At 41.1% G+C, this 17,877-nt stretch overlaps 1 protein-coding gene and 1 long non-coding RNA gene across 2 annotated transcripts in view; one reads left to right on the top strand and one right to left on the bottom strand.

Annotated features, from left to right (window-relative positions):
- LOC119743378 (sorting nexin-6-like) overlaps positions 1 to 17,877 on the top strand; it is a gene marked incomplete at its 3' end in the record, with an annotated part of 177,042 nt that overhangs the window by 112,239 nt on the left and 46,926 nt on the right. The window contains 2 exon segments of the mRNA XM_038219769.1: positions 5,353 to 5,458; positions 16,768 to 16,843. Of these exon segments, the coding sequence (XP_038075697.1) occupies positions 5,353 to 5,458; positions 16,768 to 16,843 (182 nt within the window).
- LOC119743398 lies at positions 13,660 to 15,482 on the bottom strand. Its single transcript, XR_005273018.1, has 2 exons — positions 15,040 to 15,482; positions 13,660 to 13,986 (listed from the first exon to the last, which is right to left on the bottom strand). It is a non-coding gene; the product is annotated as an uncharacterized LOC119743398 (long non-coding RNA).

Raw genomic sequence — 17,877 nt, 5'->3', positions numbered from 1 at the left:
AATGATTGACTCTGTCTTCGATCTCGTCCACAATTTCTTGATGAGTATCATTATCTTTCAGATGTATGTAACTTGACAAAAAAATCTTTGTATTTGTTGAAAAAGATTCGCTTGACTGCCCACAAGGTCTTCCTGTTGGCCTTTTCCGTGGCCTGATCTTCACTCATGCCCTCGTTGATGTACTTTTCATGTTTTTCACTCCACATCTCATCAATCGCTTCTTTTGCCTCTCCCAACCAGTCTAAATAGGCTGCATTGTCTTCCAAATCAGAACTAGACTCATCTTCATCAGATGATTCGTCATCTTCCACCTCCGTGACGGATTCGGAATCATTTTCCTCAAGATCTTCGTCTTCATCATACGTAGATTCAGTTTCATAGTTTTCCATTTCCGGATCTTCAAATCTACTGCTTTTAAATTCAGGTTCAGAATTATCCACCTCAACTTCGTCTATGTCGGATTCATCTTCAGCATGTGCATTTGCGGTATGTCTCAAGAGGTTATATCTCGGTCCAAAGCGTTTGTCACACTGGTGACAAGCATAGGGTTTGACTGCAGAAATAGTATTCATGTTGAAGCTTTGAAGGTTAATCTCCGAATGGTAAGGAACGGATGAAATCATTTAATATATATCTACTTATTTGGTTACTCAATTCGTTACTCATTTACTCATTTCGTTACTCAATTACTCATTTCGTTACTCATTCACTCATTTGCTACTCATTCACTCATTTGCTACTTATTTGCTACTCATTCACTCATTTGCTACTCATTTGGTTACTCATTTCGTTACTCATTTGATTACTCATTCACTCATTTGCTACTCATTTGGTTACTCATTTCGTTACTCATTTGGTTACTCATTTACTCATTTGGTTACTCATTTACTCATTTCGTTACCCATTTACTCATTTCGTTACTCATTTACTCATTTCGTTACTCATTTACTCATTTGATTAAATGATGAGTAACGAAACTCATCATTTAATCAAATCGTCGTCCCCTTTTTAAATTGTCCAGGCCTCAGAGAGAGATTTACGTCTGGTTCTCTAAATATTTTTTTAAAAGCAAAATGATTTTTTCGCATAAAGTTTTCCCCTGTCTCTGAGAAAAAAAATGCCCAAATAAAATCTTAGCTCCGAAAAGCCTTTCCAGAGAATGATTGATAGCCGCATTGTTCCAATTGATACAATGCCACTCTTGTTCGTTACAAAGCATATATATTTGGGTTCAGCTGTAGGCCACCGAACTTTAAGGCCTTTGAGAACTTGCCGCCAGTAATTGGAAGATTCTTAGATGATAAACAGTGATGATAGTATCTCAGCCAATGAAATGAGCCGGTTCCCGGCAAATAAATATGCCATTGGTTGCTTTCATCACGGACCGTCTGTTTTCATGAATATGACTTCCTTCCACGCGCAACTGGAGTGATTAGCTATCTGAGCCACAGGTGCATGGCTGCATGCCCATCACATTCCAACCTGGTTGCTTAGAAATATTGTTGCTAGGAGGCTCCCCTGTGATGCCTGGGACTGCCGGTTGCGTAGCCAGAAATCTTGTATGTGACTATTTTGAAACCTTGTATGTGAAAGCGACAGCTCAGGAATGCTGCCGCTTTCGGGAAATTTGTGAAAATAGTAAAAATACCAAACAAACATCGATGGAAAAAGAGAATTTCTGCAAATTAATTCACAGAGCGTGATCTTCATTTTCTGTTTATGTATTTTCCATTGAAATGACGAGATTGCAAAACTCAAACCTGTGGAGAAACATCGCAGCGTGTTTCTGCAGTAGTGCAGAATTTTCGGCCACGTGGGATGGGCCGTTCACAGTGCAGCAATGTACACTGTCACTGACACTGCGCCGTGTGTACGGCGCGATGTACGGCCGACCAGACTGAATGTTTGCGGCGCTAGCGGCCGTGATGTACGTTAAGCATAATAGTGGAATGACCCACCTCAAATATATTTTTAATTAGGTGAGGCAAGTTTTAATCACTTTTGATAATTTTTGTGGCGTAAATGAGAATAATCCAGGCACAAAATATAAACGATTCCTTGCTTTACTACAACAAATATAGAACTGGTGAAATAATTTGTCCAACAATACTGCCGACGTTATTTTGAAAGGCATGTTATCGGAAGCAGAAGTGATTTAAGTTTATCATAGATTATCAGTTTGGAAACTGCATCTGCTATAGCTATTTGCAAAAAATTTTAATATGCACAAGGCACTTAAAAACCCATAGTTCAATGATAAATCCATTAGCTGTCTTAGAATTGGTTTTTGGAGAATTCGTTTGCTGAGAAAAAGTTATTGGACATGTTGGAAATTGTTTTAAACCTTTGTTCCAAGCTTGTTGGTAAAAGGAAATTGTATTCTTGAATTTTATATCTTCAACGCTGTGATTAGAAAGTCCACTGTTTTTGAGAAGTCAAGAAGCCTCCACAAAATTTTACTGTGATTCCTTTGCAAAGTTAAGGGTCGGAGAGTCACCTCTGTGCTGACGCCACCCGTCGTGTTTAGGGTACACGACTTAATACGTCCCCCGCAATCAAGGAATCACTCCCTTTATTCCCGTATATATCTCTTAAAACTACTCACGAAATGTATTTTTTTAAAGAAAGGAGAAGACCCTCCATAGTCTTCTCAATTTGTGGAACATTTAAAGAAGGTTTTTTTTTCAGTTACAGGGAAGGTAAAGTCGGACGGTGCAATTTCTTCACGGGGATGTACGTCTAAACAATATTTTAGATGGCCCAATAATAAAGGCTCAAAATAATGCAAACAAATGTGAAGTATTATTAACTTCTTTGTTGGGTAGTTGATAATGTTACTGTTGGGGCTATTGGTATACCTGCTCATGATTTTCAATATCCACACCCAAAAAAAATGGTTTTGGTTATGAGACATCCAACGAAAAAAAAATGCCAACTACCGATTCACGATTGTTACAATTGTATATAAATGTAGCCATCCTCGCTGATCTGACAGTAGATAACCAGTGGCCAGCTGTGGTGACATAGTTTAGCAGTGCGTCTTTCCTGAGATCAACCAGGTGGTGCCCCCCCCCAACATTATTTAGTCCATGGGTTGGTTGGCGGGTCCAGCTGGGATCGTTTATTCAAGAATATTTCCTTCAGTCACTCCATCAGACGCCACTGTTGTAAAATGTTGCACATTTCCCTTCAAATACACACAACTATCAAACATGTACATGTAACTCTAATTTCCGAGACGTCTTCTTCTCGATTTGTTGAGCATTTTAACAAGTTAAATCACTATCCATCTTCAACTATACATCGCCTGCAAGAGATGAGAAAACAACAAACATTATTTTAACGCAACATTTCCAAAGTCTCCTTGTAAATTTCAGTGTGGCCGATGTTTCTTCGGATATTATTTGAGCAGTTGCCATTATCCACCGTCGTCAACGCACAGGTCTATTGTACTACCGTGCTGTGGGCACCCAGCGTGACCATTTCATTGTGCTATTGTTAGGCAATTATGGGCGTGATCCCGTGGTCTGAACGGGGCCCGGGCGAACGCAGGCGCCTGGGGGGATTAGGAACAATAGGCCCGTTCCTCCCGTGCGCTCGCGTCGGAACGGGAAAAATCCTTTTGATCTCCTCCCTAAGCCGTGGCTTATATTCTGAAAATTACGGTAATCCCCTGGCTTTTAAGCCAGAAAGGGGGATATTGCGATAGTGTATTCCTTCTTTGTGTCTGTGTGGCTTTACGATAGAGGACATACACACCAATGGAGAACAAAAGATCCTTTCAGTCCTCGAGCGTTAGGTCTTTTGTTGAAAACGTCCTCGATTGTACGGTTATGTGCTCAGTCTACAGGAGAGTGTTATATTACAGGGACAAAGGGAAACACAAAGCATTGTCCTCAGGTGTATAGATATTCACGACCGGGTGTCTGTGGGTGTACATGTCTGTGTGATCCATTTTGGTTAGGTTAACTGTTTTGAACCAATTAATGTGCAGTGAGATTTCCCTGTCAGTGCTATTGTCGTTGGAGATCATACTGCCCAGGTATCGGAAATGTTCAACAGCGTTGAGTTGTCAATGGTTGGTGGCTATGTTTTGCACCACATAAACGGTGCCTGGAGCAGGCTGATACAACACCTCTGTCTTCTTTGTGTTAAAGTGGGAGAGGCTGACGAGATTTCCATCAGAGCGGGTCGTCAGATATGCTCCATCTGTGATGACATTGGAGCTGACCTCTAGGACATCAGCAAGGAAGAGTGTGAAATGGGTTTGGGCAAAGACGCAGCCTTGTTACAAACTGTGGCCAATTTTGAAGAGTTCTGAGGTGGCACTGGCTTTGGAAACCTGACCGTTCATCCCGTCACGGAAGCTGCGGATGATGTTGATGAGTTTTGCTGGACATCTGCATTTCTCCAACAGTTTCCACAAATGCTAGGCGATTAACACTGTTGAAGGCTTTAGAGAAGTCAACAAAACACATGAACAGTGCTCTTCTTTGCTCAACGGCCTTTTCTTGCCAAGAGTGAAGATCATGTCAATTGTGCCCCTGTTTGGTCTAAAGCCACACTGAGATTCAGGCAGCACGTCATTGGCAATTCCGTGCAGACGTTTCAGAATAACTTTTGCCAAGATTTTTTTCCCAGCAATTGACAGGAGTGTTATGCCATGATGGTTGCCCCAGTCATGCTTATCACCTTCATTTTTTAAATTAGGTTTTGCCCTTCACCGACGTATAAACACTGTATACTCAGTGTGTTACCTCCCGAGTGAAAGTTGGAAAAAATCACTCGGGTGGGACTCGAAGCCATGACCTCCTGCTTTCTAGTGCAGATGTCTTACCACTCGACCACCGAGCTAACAGGATCGGTTGACTGGTTTGAATCTAATGTACATAGCAGCGGGTACCGCATTAACTGTTAATGAGATTAGATTTTTGCGTCGGGTCGATGTAAATCAAATTCGCCCTTCACCGATGTATAAACACTGTATACTCAGTGTGTTACCTCCCGAGTGAAAGTTGGAAAAAATCACTCTGGTGGGACTCGAACCCACAAAGGGCAAAAGCTAATTTGATTTACATCACCCCGACGCAAAAATCCAATCTTATTAATACCTTTATTTTTGTCAGTAAATAATAAAATCCTAGAATCATGCATGGATTTTATTTTGGGGGCTAGACAAAAAATGGGGGGGGGGGGGCTCTAGCCCCTTGTATGTAATTATTTCTTAGGTATGTCAAAATTGTTATAAGAGCATTATTTTAAATACTGTACTTTTTTTTTGTTTCTCAAATCAACTGTGTTTTAATTGTCCATTCCAGCATTTGTTATTTCACGTTCCTCTTTTTCTTTAAGGACGTGGATTCCTTCTTTGAACATGAAAAGAACTTCCTAGTTGAGTACCACACAAAGGTGAAGGATGCTACTACTAAATCAGATAGAATGACGAGGTGCCACAAAGGTTAGTCGTAGAAGATTTTCCAGTGACTGTCAATAAACTGTTATTAATTTGTCAAAATGTTATTAATTTGGTAACATCACTAAAGTTGCATACCCCTTGCTCTTCAATGTTTTTAAGTTTGTGTGTTTTGTTTTAATGCACTAATCGCAGAGACCATAGGGCAGTGTTATGTGCACCAGGATGCTTGAGGGAAAGTCCGCTAAGTGATTAGTTTAGGACGCTGGAACAATAATTCAAAATCAGAAGCATAATAATTGGAAGCGGAAGCAAAAGTTTCACTTCTCAGATTGGAATATCAAATTAATTTAATCGATGTCTGATTTTATAAGCAAGGTAGAATTAAATGAACGACTATCAGTTCCCATTATGGCAAGTATTACACAAAATAACCAGTGTTACAGGGTCTAGGCTGTAGGATTGACTCCTATTTATCGTGGTCTACAATCATAAGTAACTTAAATTTCAGTACAAAATGCTGTTATCTTGAACCCAATACAATTCTATTCAATGCCTTCACTTAAATTCTATTTAAATTTCTTTTCATTCAGTTAAATTGAGTTTCAATACTTTTCATTTAAAATTTTAAGAACTGATAAGTTCTGTTAACTTCCCTTTAAATTTCCTTGGTACTCGAACAAAGGGAATGGTACCCCACAAGTGAAATCTTAGAAAAAGAGATAAAGGACAACAATGCTCAGGTCTGGAACTCCTATCCGCTAGATGTCTGTATCCCTCGTATAACTGTAGGTTAAAGTCTACTTCATAATACTACATATGCATATTTATCCAGCCGACAGTTTAAAATTTTAATCAACCAATGAGTGCTCTCTCGGAACCTACCCATCATGCCATGTCATGAATCCGCAATCATACTTCCTCTTTTTTTTCTGGCCATGGACATCATGCAGAAGCCAAAAAAATTTGCTCTTCCCTTTTGACTAATTCTTGTATAATTTGTTCGCTTCAAGGTTTCTGTTTGATAGAATTTATCAACCAAATGAGTTGTGTAGAATCTGTAGATTTTGATTTTGAGCAGTTATTTCTTAATTTGGAGTGAATTTGGATACATTTGCTCTGACCTTTGTCTGACAACGCATGCTGCGGGCCAGGTGGGCACTGTGTAGGGCTAACTCAGTGCGGATTAGGCAGCATGAGTTCTCCCTCCGGGATCAAGTGCAATCCCCTCTTTAATAGCCGAGTCGGCTTTCTTGACTTATTAATAATTCTTCTATATTAAAGTTATTTGATAATATCATATCTTGTAAATAAAAAAACCTTCTGCAGTGCATGTATTTATGATTTCATCAGAGATGCGACTTTCCAGTTCCAGCCGGAATTCCGGTTTTTACAAAAATCTCATAAAATTCCAGTTTTTCCAGCCATCAAAGTAAACTGGGAAAAAGAGAAGACAGACTGTGGAAATGCGTTGATTTTTACCTTGTTGGCGCTCTCGGATTAAGCACATTTAGTACGCGCATGCACAGCACATTGTGCATAATTGGTCCAGGCCCAGTCAGACCTGTATACAGACCCAGTCACAGCAAGCTGTTAATTGTTTTTGGCTGGACGTGCGTAGAGTAGAGAAATTTTCGATTACTCCGCAATTGATCATTTGAAACAGAAAGTATCAATAAAATAAGGCTGTGGTATACCATTTTTTTTTATCGAGTACCGCTTTTCGGGTACGAGTACTTTGTTTTATCGAGTACTCTATTCTACTGTGTTCTACTTACCCGTAGAGTATTACTACATATGCATTATTCCCTAGAGGGCCCCAGCCATACGCTAAGATTTATTACCCACAGTACCTTTCGGCCCGCCGGCCATACTTCCTCTTTTCTCTTAGCGGCGTTTGGAGAAAGATGTATTTTACAGAGCTCTCGCTTTGTAAAAAAAATCTTGTTTTTCCTCGGCCATTTCTATCGCAAAGATATTAGTTTTATTCTACTATATTGTTGTTTCTACAAAGTTTTTGTTATATTTTGGGTCAGTTTTTCGTGATATTTCTTTGGTCATTACAGGTACATTTCGGGATTGAGTCCTCGCACCGCACAGGTTGCCGGTCACTCACTCCCATTATACAGTTCTTAAGGTACGAGACCGTATGCCTGAGGCTTCGCACAGGTTGCAAGTAGCTCACGCGGTAACCATCTAGCGAGGCTTCGCGCAGGTTGCAGGCTGCTCGCTTCCACAATTACACGACCACATTTTTACCAAAGCACAGGCTGCTGGTAGCTCACGTCATATGGAGCAAGTGGGGCTTTGCACAGGTTGCTAGCAACACACTTTTATGCCCGCCCGATTGGACAAGGCTTTGCAGGGGGAGCGTCGCAAGAGTTGCAAGCCGCTCACCCAATGCTAACCGACCCATCAGCGTGATATTCGCTACTTAGCCAATCCCTCACACTGTACCGACTTGGAGTCTTTGTGTTCAAAAGGACTGCAGTTATTTACCCGGCGATACCGTGTTATTTAACTGGCAGTTACATTGTCTCACAGCTGTTTTTGCCGTACCGAATGAGTGAGACTACATGTATATTCGGGGGGAGTGTCACATGGATTGCAAGCCACTTTTCCCTTATACCTAGGTTACAAGTTACCGTCCAATCAGCGTGATATTTTCGCTAATTAGCAAATCCCTCATGCCAACACGAATGCCACTATTTGACTGGCATTTCGCTGTTATTTTTACGGCAACTTTCTTTGTCTCACAGCAGTGTTGCCATACAGAACGAGTGAGACATTACATGGGTTGCAAGTCTCATCAGCCGTATCGGCCGTATCTACGGCCCCAATAACCGGCGATGCCGGTGCCAGGGCCCTGCCTGCTCGGACGGTGATTCAACTTTGTTCACTTCAGCCTTTGTTTACTCTGAGTGGTTCAGTCACATCAGACTTCTTGGCTGCTTCTGGAGTCCCTCTACAATCTGAGGCTGATTTTCCTGCTAACATACCTTACACGATTTCCCGTCCACTGGACTCTCCAATCGTGTCGGTATTCGCCCCTAGTTCTTTCGGCACTCCTATGGACCTGCCGCTGAACCTTCCCCTGAAGACCAAGATGTCACCTCATCTCAGTCACTTCATGAGGCCGAGGCCGAACATGGAGAAGACTTTAGTATGCCTGCTTCCATGGCCACGCTCTATCGTTTGGTAAAACGAGACATGGCACATGTATTGGGACTCCCTGAACTCATGAAGCCTGCACCTACTACACAGCTGAAATCGTTCAAATGACTAACGGCTCCTGACTCACTAGTCTGTCCTGATCAAATGATTTGCTGAAATCCATCGCACAGCGCAACAACTGGGACTTTATCGACAACAGAAACATAACTTCGAACCATCTTGTCTCAGACGGTGTCCATCTCAACACCACAGGAGTACGCCTTTTGGCCAAAAACCTTCTACAGCACATAGCCGGACCACATATCGACGTATCGACATATCAGAGAACACATATCGACGTGCACCATCGACTGAATACACGCCGCAGAGAACACCTTTTGGTGCATTGTCGTACTCTGATGCCCTCAAGAAACCGATGGGAGCTAGCCCGGATTTTTCGACGGTTTTCTGGCCATCCAACCAGTACTACCCTCAACGACAACCGAAACGACGTCAGCCAATCCACTACCAACCACGACCCAAGCTGACTCAATCCGAGACACACAAAGCCCATCATCGACTCCAAGACCAAGTATGGAACCGATACCTGGAGAAGGTCGGAGAACTACTCAACCCACAGAGCACGATTCCAAAGTAAACTACCATTACTGACGACGTGCGTGATAAACTTGCCTCTGATTCTGGTCATTGGGCTTTGACTACATCCTTGTTCCCAAACACTGCTCAGAACCGTATCAAAACATTGATGGCGCTACTCGTTTGGGTATAACCCATACAGCGTTTTGCCGCCTCCTGTCTGATTCCACCATCCCGGCCGACATGCTAGGCTCTGCTTCGCTGTCTGGACCATTCACTTCCGGCAGTTCTCGGCGAACTTACTCGTGTTTGTCATCATAGCATAGAAACACTACGGGCAGCAATTTTGGATGCCATATTTCTGCCAACAGATGGAGCTGGCGAGCGTCTGGAGTCCCTTCTCTTCCTGGGACGAGACCTCTTTGGAGGCCATTTTCAGTCTCGCATGCAGGGTGAAGCTGATCATATCAAGGCTACAGAGAAGATTAATTTGGCGAAGGTTCATCCCAAACCGCCTCCCCAGCCCCGTCGGGCATTACCTGCAATATGAGGCTGGAGCATCCAGCAGCACTCATTGGCCACTGGCCCTTCCTGTCAACCCTCCAAGGCATTTAAACCCTATCATCCTCCGCCTCAGGAACTGGTCCAGAGCTTTTTGATTTCAGAATTTGAAGGCCTTACAAAATTGAAACCGGTGCGGCTTATACCCCGATGCGGCTAATTCTCCGACATCAAATTTTAATTTGCATTTTTTTTTGCGCTGCTGCTTATACTCCGCGCGGCTTATATTCCAAAATCCCTTCCCCCCCCCCCCCCTGTCACACTACCTCTTAGAGGTTTTCTACGGACATTATTCTAGAGGGAACTGAACACGCTAAGTACATGGGGACACAGACAAATAAAAACAAGGTGAACTCAATCTTGGGTTCTCAAAGTTATTCACTTAAACTATCTCTTATTCATGATCAAAATTTACAAATTCCCAAAACTATGATATAAAATTACACTCAATTGATCGAACTGAAATTTGGGCCCAGAAAAGTTTTAAAATCCCTAGTATTTGTCTCCAAATTTACAATTTCAAAGTTATATAATGGACGTCACAATTAGAAAGAGGATTTTACATGAGCTGCACTAAAATTATTTGAGATTCTAAAATTCAGTAATTAATGCATCCAGAAATCTAATTAGTAAAATAGCTCACGATATCTAGATGAGTTGTACCTGTATTTCAATTATTCAATTAAGATTACATGTCATAGACTACATGTCTACGAGGTGGGTGCCAGGGGATTTTTTTTTGGTGCTCCTTAAAAATGAATATGGAAATTGACGATGACAAATAAACACCCTGCCTAAAGTTAGCGCATGGCCTGGCAGCCTCTGCCACGCCGGAGAATGACAACAAATTTCCCGCAGCACTTGAGAGAGAATGCAACCAACCATGTGTCGTCTGACTGGAGCGCTGCAAATCTTGCTTTGTGGCAGCAGATGCTGATCTTTTTCCTAAGAATAAAAGTGGGGTTTTTTTTGCAACAAAACTTATCAAATTGTTGTGAATTACTAACGAGAACTAACATCAAAAAATCAAGTTTTCAAACGTACTTTCTTTGAAAACAGTCTACACACGCTGCATGCATTTTTATTGACATCCATTAATTTCATAAGGGGTCATTTAGCCCCTGTTGTGCATTTTACATCGCTTTGTGAATACACGCTTATGTACGGCAGTGAAACCTGGACGGGGTACAGCCTACATGTAAAAAAAAACTCGACCAGTTCCACCTTAGATATCTCCGGAAAATCTGTGGCGTATCGTGGAAGGACAAGGTACCTAACTTGGTTGTACTCGAGCGATGCGGAATTGAAGGAATCGAAGCACTTCTCATCAAAGGCCAATTCCGTTGGGCAGGGCACATTGTTCGAATGGAGGACAGCTGAATACAAAAAGCTCTCTTTTATGGGGAGCTAAGCAATGGCCGGCGCTCATGGTAATGAAACCAAGGATTCCTCAAAAGCGCCCTAGGCACTGTAGCTCGCAAGCCTGAAGAAACCTGTGGAGAGAAGACAATGAGAAGAAGTTACAGTTTTAGAGTAGGCAGTTCAGGTGATTCTTAAATGAAAGGGACAAGCACCTAAAATGAATACCATTTGACAGAGTGAGTCTTCATTAGAAGAAATCTTTTGGAATTTTTAAAATCGGTCATTGCGTTAGGGAGTTACGGGTAATTAAGTTTCGGAAAGTTTTTTTAGCCAAGAGGTCAAAGGTCATCCTTTGTTTTTCTTTATTTCTGTTTTGGCACCGAAATGATAATAAGAGGAATCCTGTTCTTTCTTTTATCCTTGTAATATAGTATCAGATTTGCTTGATATTTCGTTTACTCTTTATTATGAAAATATGCTTTTGAAAAGTGCAAATTTTTTTAATAATACTGTCCTAATTTGCATAATTAATTTACTAATTAGAGGAAAATTATGCATATTTTAATGTCAACATAAGAAATTCAAGTCAAAACAATTATCGCAATGACATTTCAAACAAGTATTTAAATTTTGGCTGTAGGGAAAGCAACTAGATCTATAATTTGTACATAATTACCAAATTTGCATAATTTATCAGCTAATTATGTGAAAATGAGGAGAAAAACATTTCCGAACCTAAATTTGCTCAAAAAACCTGTAATACACATGTATGCAGACAGTGTTGAAACAAATAGTTACTCAGATAGAGGTGTTAAAACCTGACTCAATTTTTTAATGATTTAATTTGCATATTTACAGGTACATGTATGTGAAAATAACCAATTTCACATCTTTTCTGGGAAAAGACATGTAACAAGTATGCTGAAGAGGTTTTCTTACTTGAATCAGTTTTGGGTTATTCACTGAAAATATATAGGGTATCTTTACTAGCTGTGAAATATTAGCATAATTACACATCTTGCATATTTAATTAGTCTTCTAAATACACTTGTACACACAACTCTAACTGTTATGGTTGTTTTGATTTTGGACAAACAGTGGTAAATGGCTCACACTGCCAATTCAAACGGAACTCATCTTTTGTAAAATGATTTTGAGGAATGAAAATGCATGAAGTCTTCCAAAAAGCCTCAACTAATTTGTTAATCAACTCCTAATACCATACAAATTGATTCAGAAAAGGGGGGAAAAATTATTTTCCTTTCTAGTCAGGTGGCTTAGATCTAATTTTCGTCAAGATCGTGACCGACTGGTCCAAAGCACCAAACTTGGCAGATAGATTCTTATAGACCTAGAGAAGATATTTAGAAGGGGTGACACCTGAAATTCTTTTGGGAAGGGTGCCTAATTTGCATAAATCGTTAATCCCTGTCGTGTAATATATTTATTCCCATATTTGGGTATATTTCTTTTTTTTAATGTTTTTGAAAAGTGTATTTTGGGGATTCTACTTACATATCTTTACTTAAATAACATTTTCCAAAGCATATAAGTGACTGAATAATTATGAGGACATAGTAACGATCCAAAATGGCTACTATTATGCCCTAAAATTGCGCGCATTTACCTTGTCTGCAGATATCATAAATTCGTCTTGCCAAACATCAGCATTGATGAACTTCAAATTCACCAAGTAGCTTACTGGTACAGTTACCATATTAAAACCTTATGCAAAATCATGTGAACAATAATAACATTGTGATATTTAGCCCAGAAAACAAAAACTGGGAAAAAACGAGGTGTCCATAAATTGGGCTAACAAGTAGATGAAGGGTTGCCTAACAAGGAACACTGTAACAAGTTCAAGGACATTCCCAAAATTATTGTTGAGAAAACGTTTTGGCGTAGACAAAATTATTGTAAACAACAATAATCTCTTATTTAGGGGGATTTCGTTGAACTTGTTCAAGTCCCCACGTTACCCTTCCCGTACTAGCCCAATTTACGGACACCACATTTCTCCCCTTTTTTCGTCTTTTGGGCTAAACATCAAGATGTTATCAATTTTCACATGATTTCCCACTTATTTTTGTTAGGGTAACTATGCCAGTAAGTAACTTTGTGAATTTGAAGCTCATCAATACCCACGTTTGGCGAGACTAATTGATGATATCTGAGGAAAAGGTAAATGCGCGTAACTTTAGGGTAAAATAGTAGCAATTTTGTTTTTTTACTATGTCCTCCTAATTATTCAGTCACTTATATGTTTTACAAAATGTTATTGAAGTAAGAATATGCAAGTAGAATCACCAAAATACACTTTAAAAAAAATAAAAAAATAAAAATATACCCAAATATGGGAATAAATATATTACACGGCAGGGATTAACGATTTATGCAAATTAGGCACCCTTCCCAAAAGAATTCCAGGTGTCACCCCTTCTAAATATCTTCTCTAGGGTTATAAGAATCTATCTGCCAAGTTTGGTGTTTTGGACCAGTCGGTCACGATTCCGACCATATGCCACCTGACTATTCCCAGTACCCCTGATGAACTGAAAATTTTTTTTTTCTTTAAGTCGCCACTTCTTTACTTCATTACTGAAGCTCCATCCACAACACAAAGACTAACTGTTGAACTTTTAACAATTACCGAGTGTCCAGTATGATAAGTTCCTTTTTCTTTAGATCTGTCAAAAGTGGAAAATCCCACTCCTCTTCTTCATCCCTATAATTAATGGAGTAGACATATGATTCGTTTCCTGTCGTCCAAAGTCTGGTTCATCGCCTTTGCTATCCATGGAGGATGAATCGTGGACTGAGGAATTGATGAAGTTTACCCACGAACAGATCTGTAGCGACTTCTGCGTACGGTCATAAAATCAGTGCAGTGGCAAAATCTACGAACGAAGAAAAAGAAATCAAAAAATAAATATTAACAAAACGTCCAAACAAGTTATAAACACAATATTTGTTATGTTACTTAAGTACTGAGTCCATGATTTTATTTTCAATAAAAATGAATGACTCAGTCAGTGGTCATGTTTTGAAAATTTTGTGTACTGAAATATGCCTGGAAAATTAATTTCAATCAATGCCAAAATTTCACGCAAACAAACTTAGAAATGCTTCAAAACTAATTATTATTTACTGTAAATGAAGATATCATTTCAATTCATGAAAAAAAATTGAAGCTCGGAATAAACTTTGTCAGAATCGCACAATCTTCGTTCACCCAGCTCACACAGCTTAATGCCTTATATTGGAACGTCCATTTCTAAACAGGGGTAAACATTTCGGTTAAATTGTTTTTAGAATAATCTACGTGCCAATTACGTTTAAATATGAAAGTTTTTTGTTCAAAAACTTTACAGGTGGTTTGATTGTTATTAAACTGATTTGTGATATCCATTTACTGGTAATCATCGGAAAATATTCCATCACGAAACGTCTACAAAAACAAATAACTCTGAAACGCCCCCATTCAAGGAATGGTATCGGCCATCGTGAGCGAAAACTAACAACAAAAGTAACGAGAGCAGAGCAATTTTTAATCTGTAAAAAAAGCGAAAATATCGAAATTAAATCAAGAATTACAGTCAAACCAATAACAGTACATTAATGTACAGTCATGAGAAAATCATCTTTTAAGTAGAAACCCGATTGAACGCATGGTTTTGGCGTTAAAAATCTGTTGCAATTTTCCAGACGGCACGCATAGCGCATGCGGCTGACTGGACCACGTGCGCGCACACACACACAACACCCGCCGCAGAATGAAGCTTCCGTGCGGCGTGGTCGGTGCACTGTGCACGGTCGCTGCCGCGTTGTGGTGTTTGCTCAGACCCCGAAAACCACCCCTCAAAGAACGGCGTTTCGCTTAAAATCCCTCAATCATATGACATTTATATTTTGATTTTCTAAATCTATAGTAAACACTCATATATACATACCTTAGTGCTTTACGATTCGTCCTCTCAAAATGTGAATTTTGACGGTCGGAAAAATGTAAACTTGGCGATCAAGTGGAAGCCATTGATCGATTTTCAAGCACTAAAGCCGAAAGATGCCGAAGGTCTTCTTCTTTCCGATGATGACGTATTCTAAGGGATTGGGCCAATAGGAAACTAGCGAATTTCAACCGAATGCGACCGATCTAAAAACCCGAGTTTGCGAAGTGGCCGAAAGTGCGTGCCACGGACTGTGTGTTGGCCGGAAGTAGCGGATGCCATAGGATTTGTACAGCGATGTGTGCGCTATGCGTGTAAAGGTATGTGAGCACAGATTTCGGCAGCGGAAGTGCTTGTGTGGCTGAAGTGCCTATTTAGAGGTGGGAGGAAAAGCCCAGAAGAATATTCTGGGGAAAACCCACGGAATCAGGCAGGGACTGAAAACCCAATCCACATATTGGCCCAGGCGGGATTCGAACCCGGGTCACAGCGGTGGAAGGCGAGGAAAGTACCGCTACGCCAACCTGACTCCCCCCGGCCATACGGTCTCCTTTACCCCAAGCCAACTAGTTAGGGCCCCTAGTTCCATCACCCTCCCCTACTTAGGCACCAATTCTCATCACATCCAGCGCATCCTCCAAAAGCATGGAATTCGAGTCTTCCACACATCCCCTCTGAAGATGCAGAACCTGCTGACTTCACACAAGGATCGCTGTGACCCAGAATGCAGACCTGGGGTGTTCAAGATTCCATGTCAATGTGGCAAAGTGTATATCGACGAGACTGGCAGGGACCTCCCCACCAGACTCAAGGAACACAAAGCCCATGGCAGGAAGGAAGACTTCGAGAAATCTTCCATTGTCAAACACTCCCACACCGAGGACCACCCGATCAACTGGAGCTGGTACCTCTGACGCATCAGAGAAGCCATCGAGATCATCAAGCATAACACTGTTCCCCAAGACATCGGTTTCTACATCAGCGACATCTGGCGCCCCATCCTCAAGTCCAAGTCCGATGGGTCTCCTATACCCTAGGACAACTTACATTCAGTTCTCGCCTATGGGTCAACTATACCCTAAGCTCCTTCCCCTTTGCCCCCTAACTGTGTACTGACATGCTCCAGTGATCATCCAGCATCCTTCAGTCAACTTGCATCCTTCTCAGCTTCACCGGTTTCGAGCTTCACCAGTTTGCATCCTTCTCACGCCTCACCGCACCCATCCTTATAACATCGCATCATCGTTGGAATCCCTCATTCTCCTGACGACGGGCAGAACATACTGTTCGAAACATTGAGTCCCTCCGGTTCTTTTCAGAACCACACATACTCACAAAAAAGATTTTTTTCACATGGTGCTACCGCAAACTTATCTTGTCTTAGTATCTTTCCACCATGCAAACCTTCAAAACTCATCTTCATCAGGTTAGGTGTTCAGCACCCTTCTTTAGATTTTGCCACGTTTGTTGCTTCAAACGAACAACGGGATCAAATTACGAATGATTGACTGTACCTTTAATACCATTGCACCAGCAAAGTATCAAAACTATACCGTCCTGGAGGGGTCAAGTACAGCTCTGACATAACTCTGGTACACAATGAGTAGGGAAATCTGGGCCTTGCATTATACTAAGTAGCAGATTATGCATGTTAGTTTTAACTTCGCATTACTATTCCACCTGCAAATAATAATTGTTGAGTACTATCTTTTCTCTCTTTTTTTCTTCCAGACGTTGCAGCAGCCTATATTAAAATATCAGGGGGACTACTTGGCCTTGCTACTGCAGAAAAGACAGACTTGGATAAGTAAGTTTCCTAGGGCTGATGAATGCCCTCTCGTACATTTTAAGAAAACACAAATGTGTAGTAACAATCAGACAAATACATGTATATTGTAATGGGAATTCAAGGCTTGATCTACCCTGGGGTACAACGAATCCCTAAAAACCTGACGGGACTAACCTGGAGATATCGGTTATGTTTGCCAAGCTAGTGCTTGCCCGGGACCAGTGTTGAGGGTGCCGTCATATACCTGACCCAAGTCGGGTTCTTCTGGAAGTGTGGCTTGGTAGCGTCTCTTTCATCAAGGCCTCAATGACATTATGGATAGGGAAAAGGGGAAAGGAAGGCATTGATCTATAACTTGACGCACAAATGCAATAGAAAAAGGAAGGCTGGGGTGAGGAACGTCATATAGTTTGGCTCTGTCTTAAAGTTTGACCCTAAAGTCTGGCCCTAAAGTTTGACCCTAAAATCTGGCCATACAGTCTGGCCCTAAGATCTGGCCCTACAGTCCGGTCCTATAAACAGGGATGTGATTTCTCCGTTTTTTTCCGGAAATCCGGTTTTTTGGGGCCTCAAACGTGAATCGTGTGCATCCGTTGAGAAAATAGGGGGGTAGAATGTGGTAATTAATTATTCATAATGAGAGTTGCTTGCCGAAATATCCAAAATTTACTTACGGACATTACTTCGTTGATCGATATATCTTTTAATGCACGCACATATTTAATACCCAGACCCAATGTGAGAACGAAGTTGAAGACTATGCGTTGCCGTTAGCGCGATCATGTGTTTTTTCGCTGGGGTCCGAGGTTGTGATTATTTAGGTCTAGTTCCTGTGTCGGTACTTGAGATGCACGTGTTGCGCTGGTCAGGTATAGACTAATAATTACTCAGTGTGCAGGCCCTGGACCCCACGCCGTAATGGCTTCACGCTTCGCGCTCACCGCAGTTTGTACTTCATGCATAAAAGTTTTTTGTCACAGACCAATCACATCCCTGTATAAAGTCTGGCCTTAAGTCTGGCCCTAAAGTCTGACCCTAAAGTTTGGCCCTAA

Source organism: Patiria miniata, unplaced genomic scaffold (genome assembly GCF_015706575.1).
Source record: "Patiria miniata isolate m_02_andy unplaced genomic scaffold, ASM1570657v1 HiC_scaffold_11, whole genome shotgun sequence".
NCBI lineage: Eukaryota > Metazoa > Echinodermata > Asteroidea > Valvatida > Asterinidae > Patiria > Patiria miniata.
The sequence above is the reverse complement of the archived record's forward strand: the minus strand, read 5'-3'. Positions and strand labels throughout refer to the sequence as shown.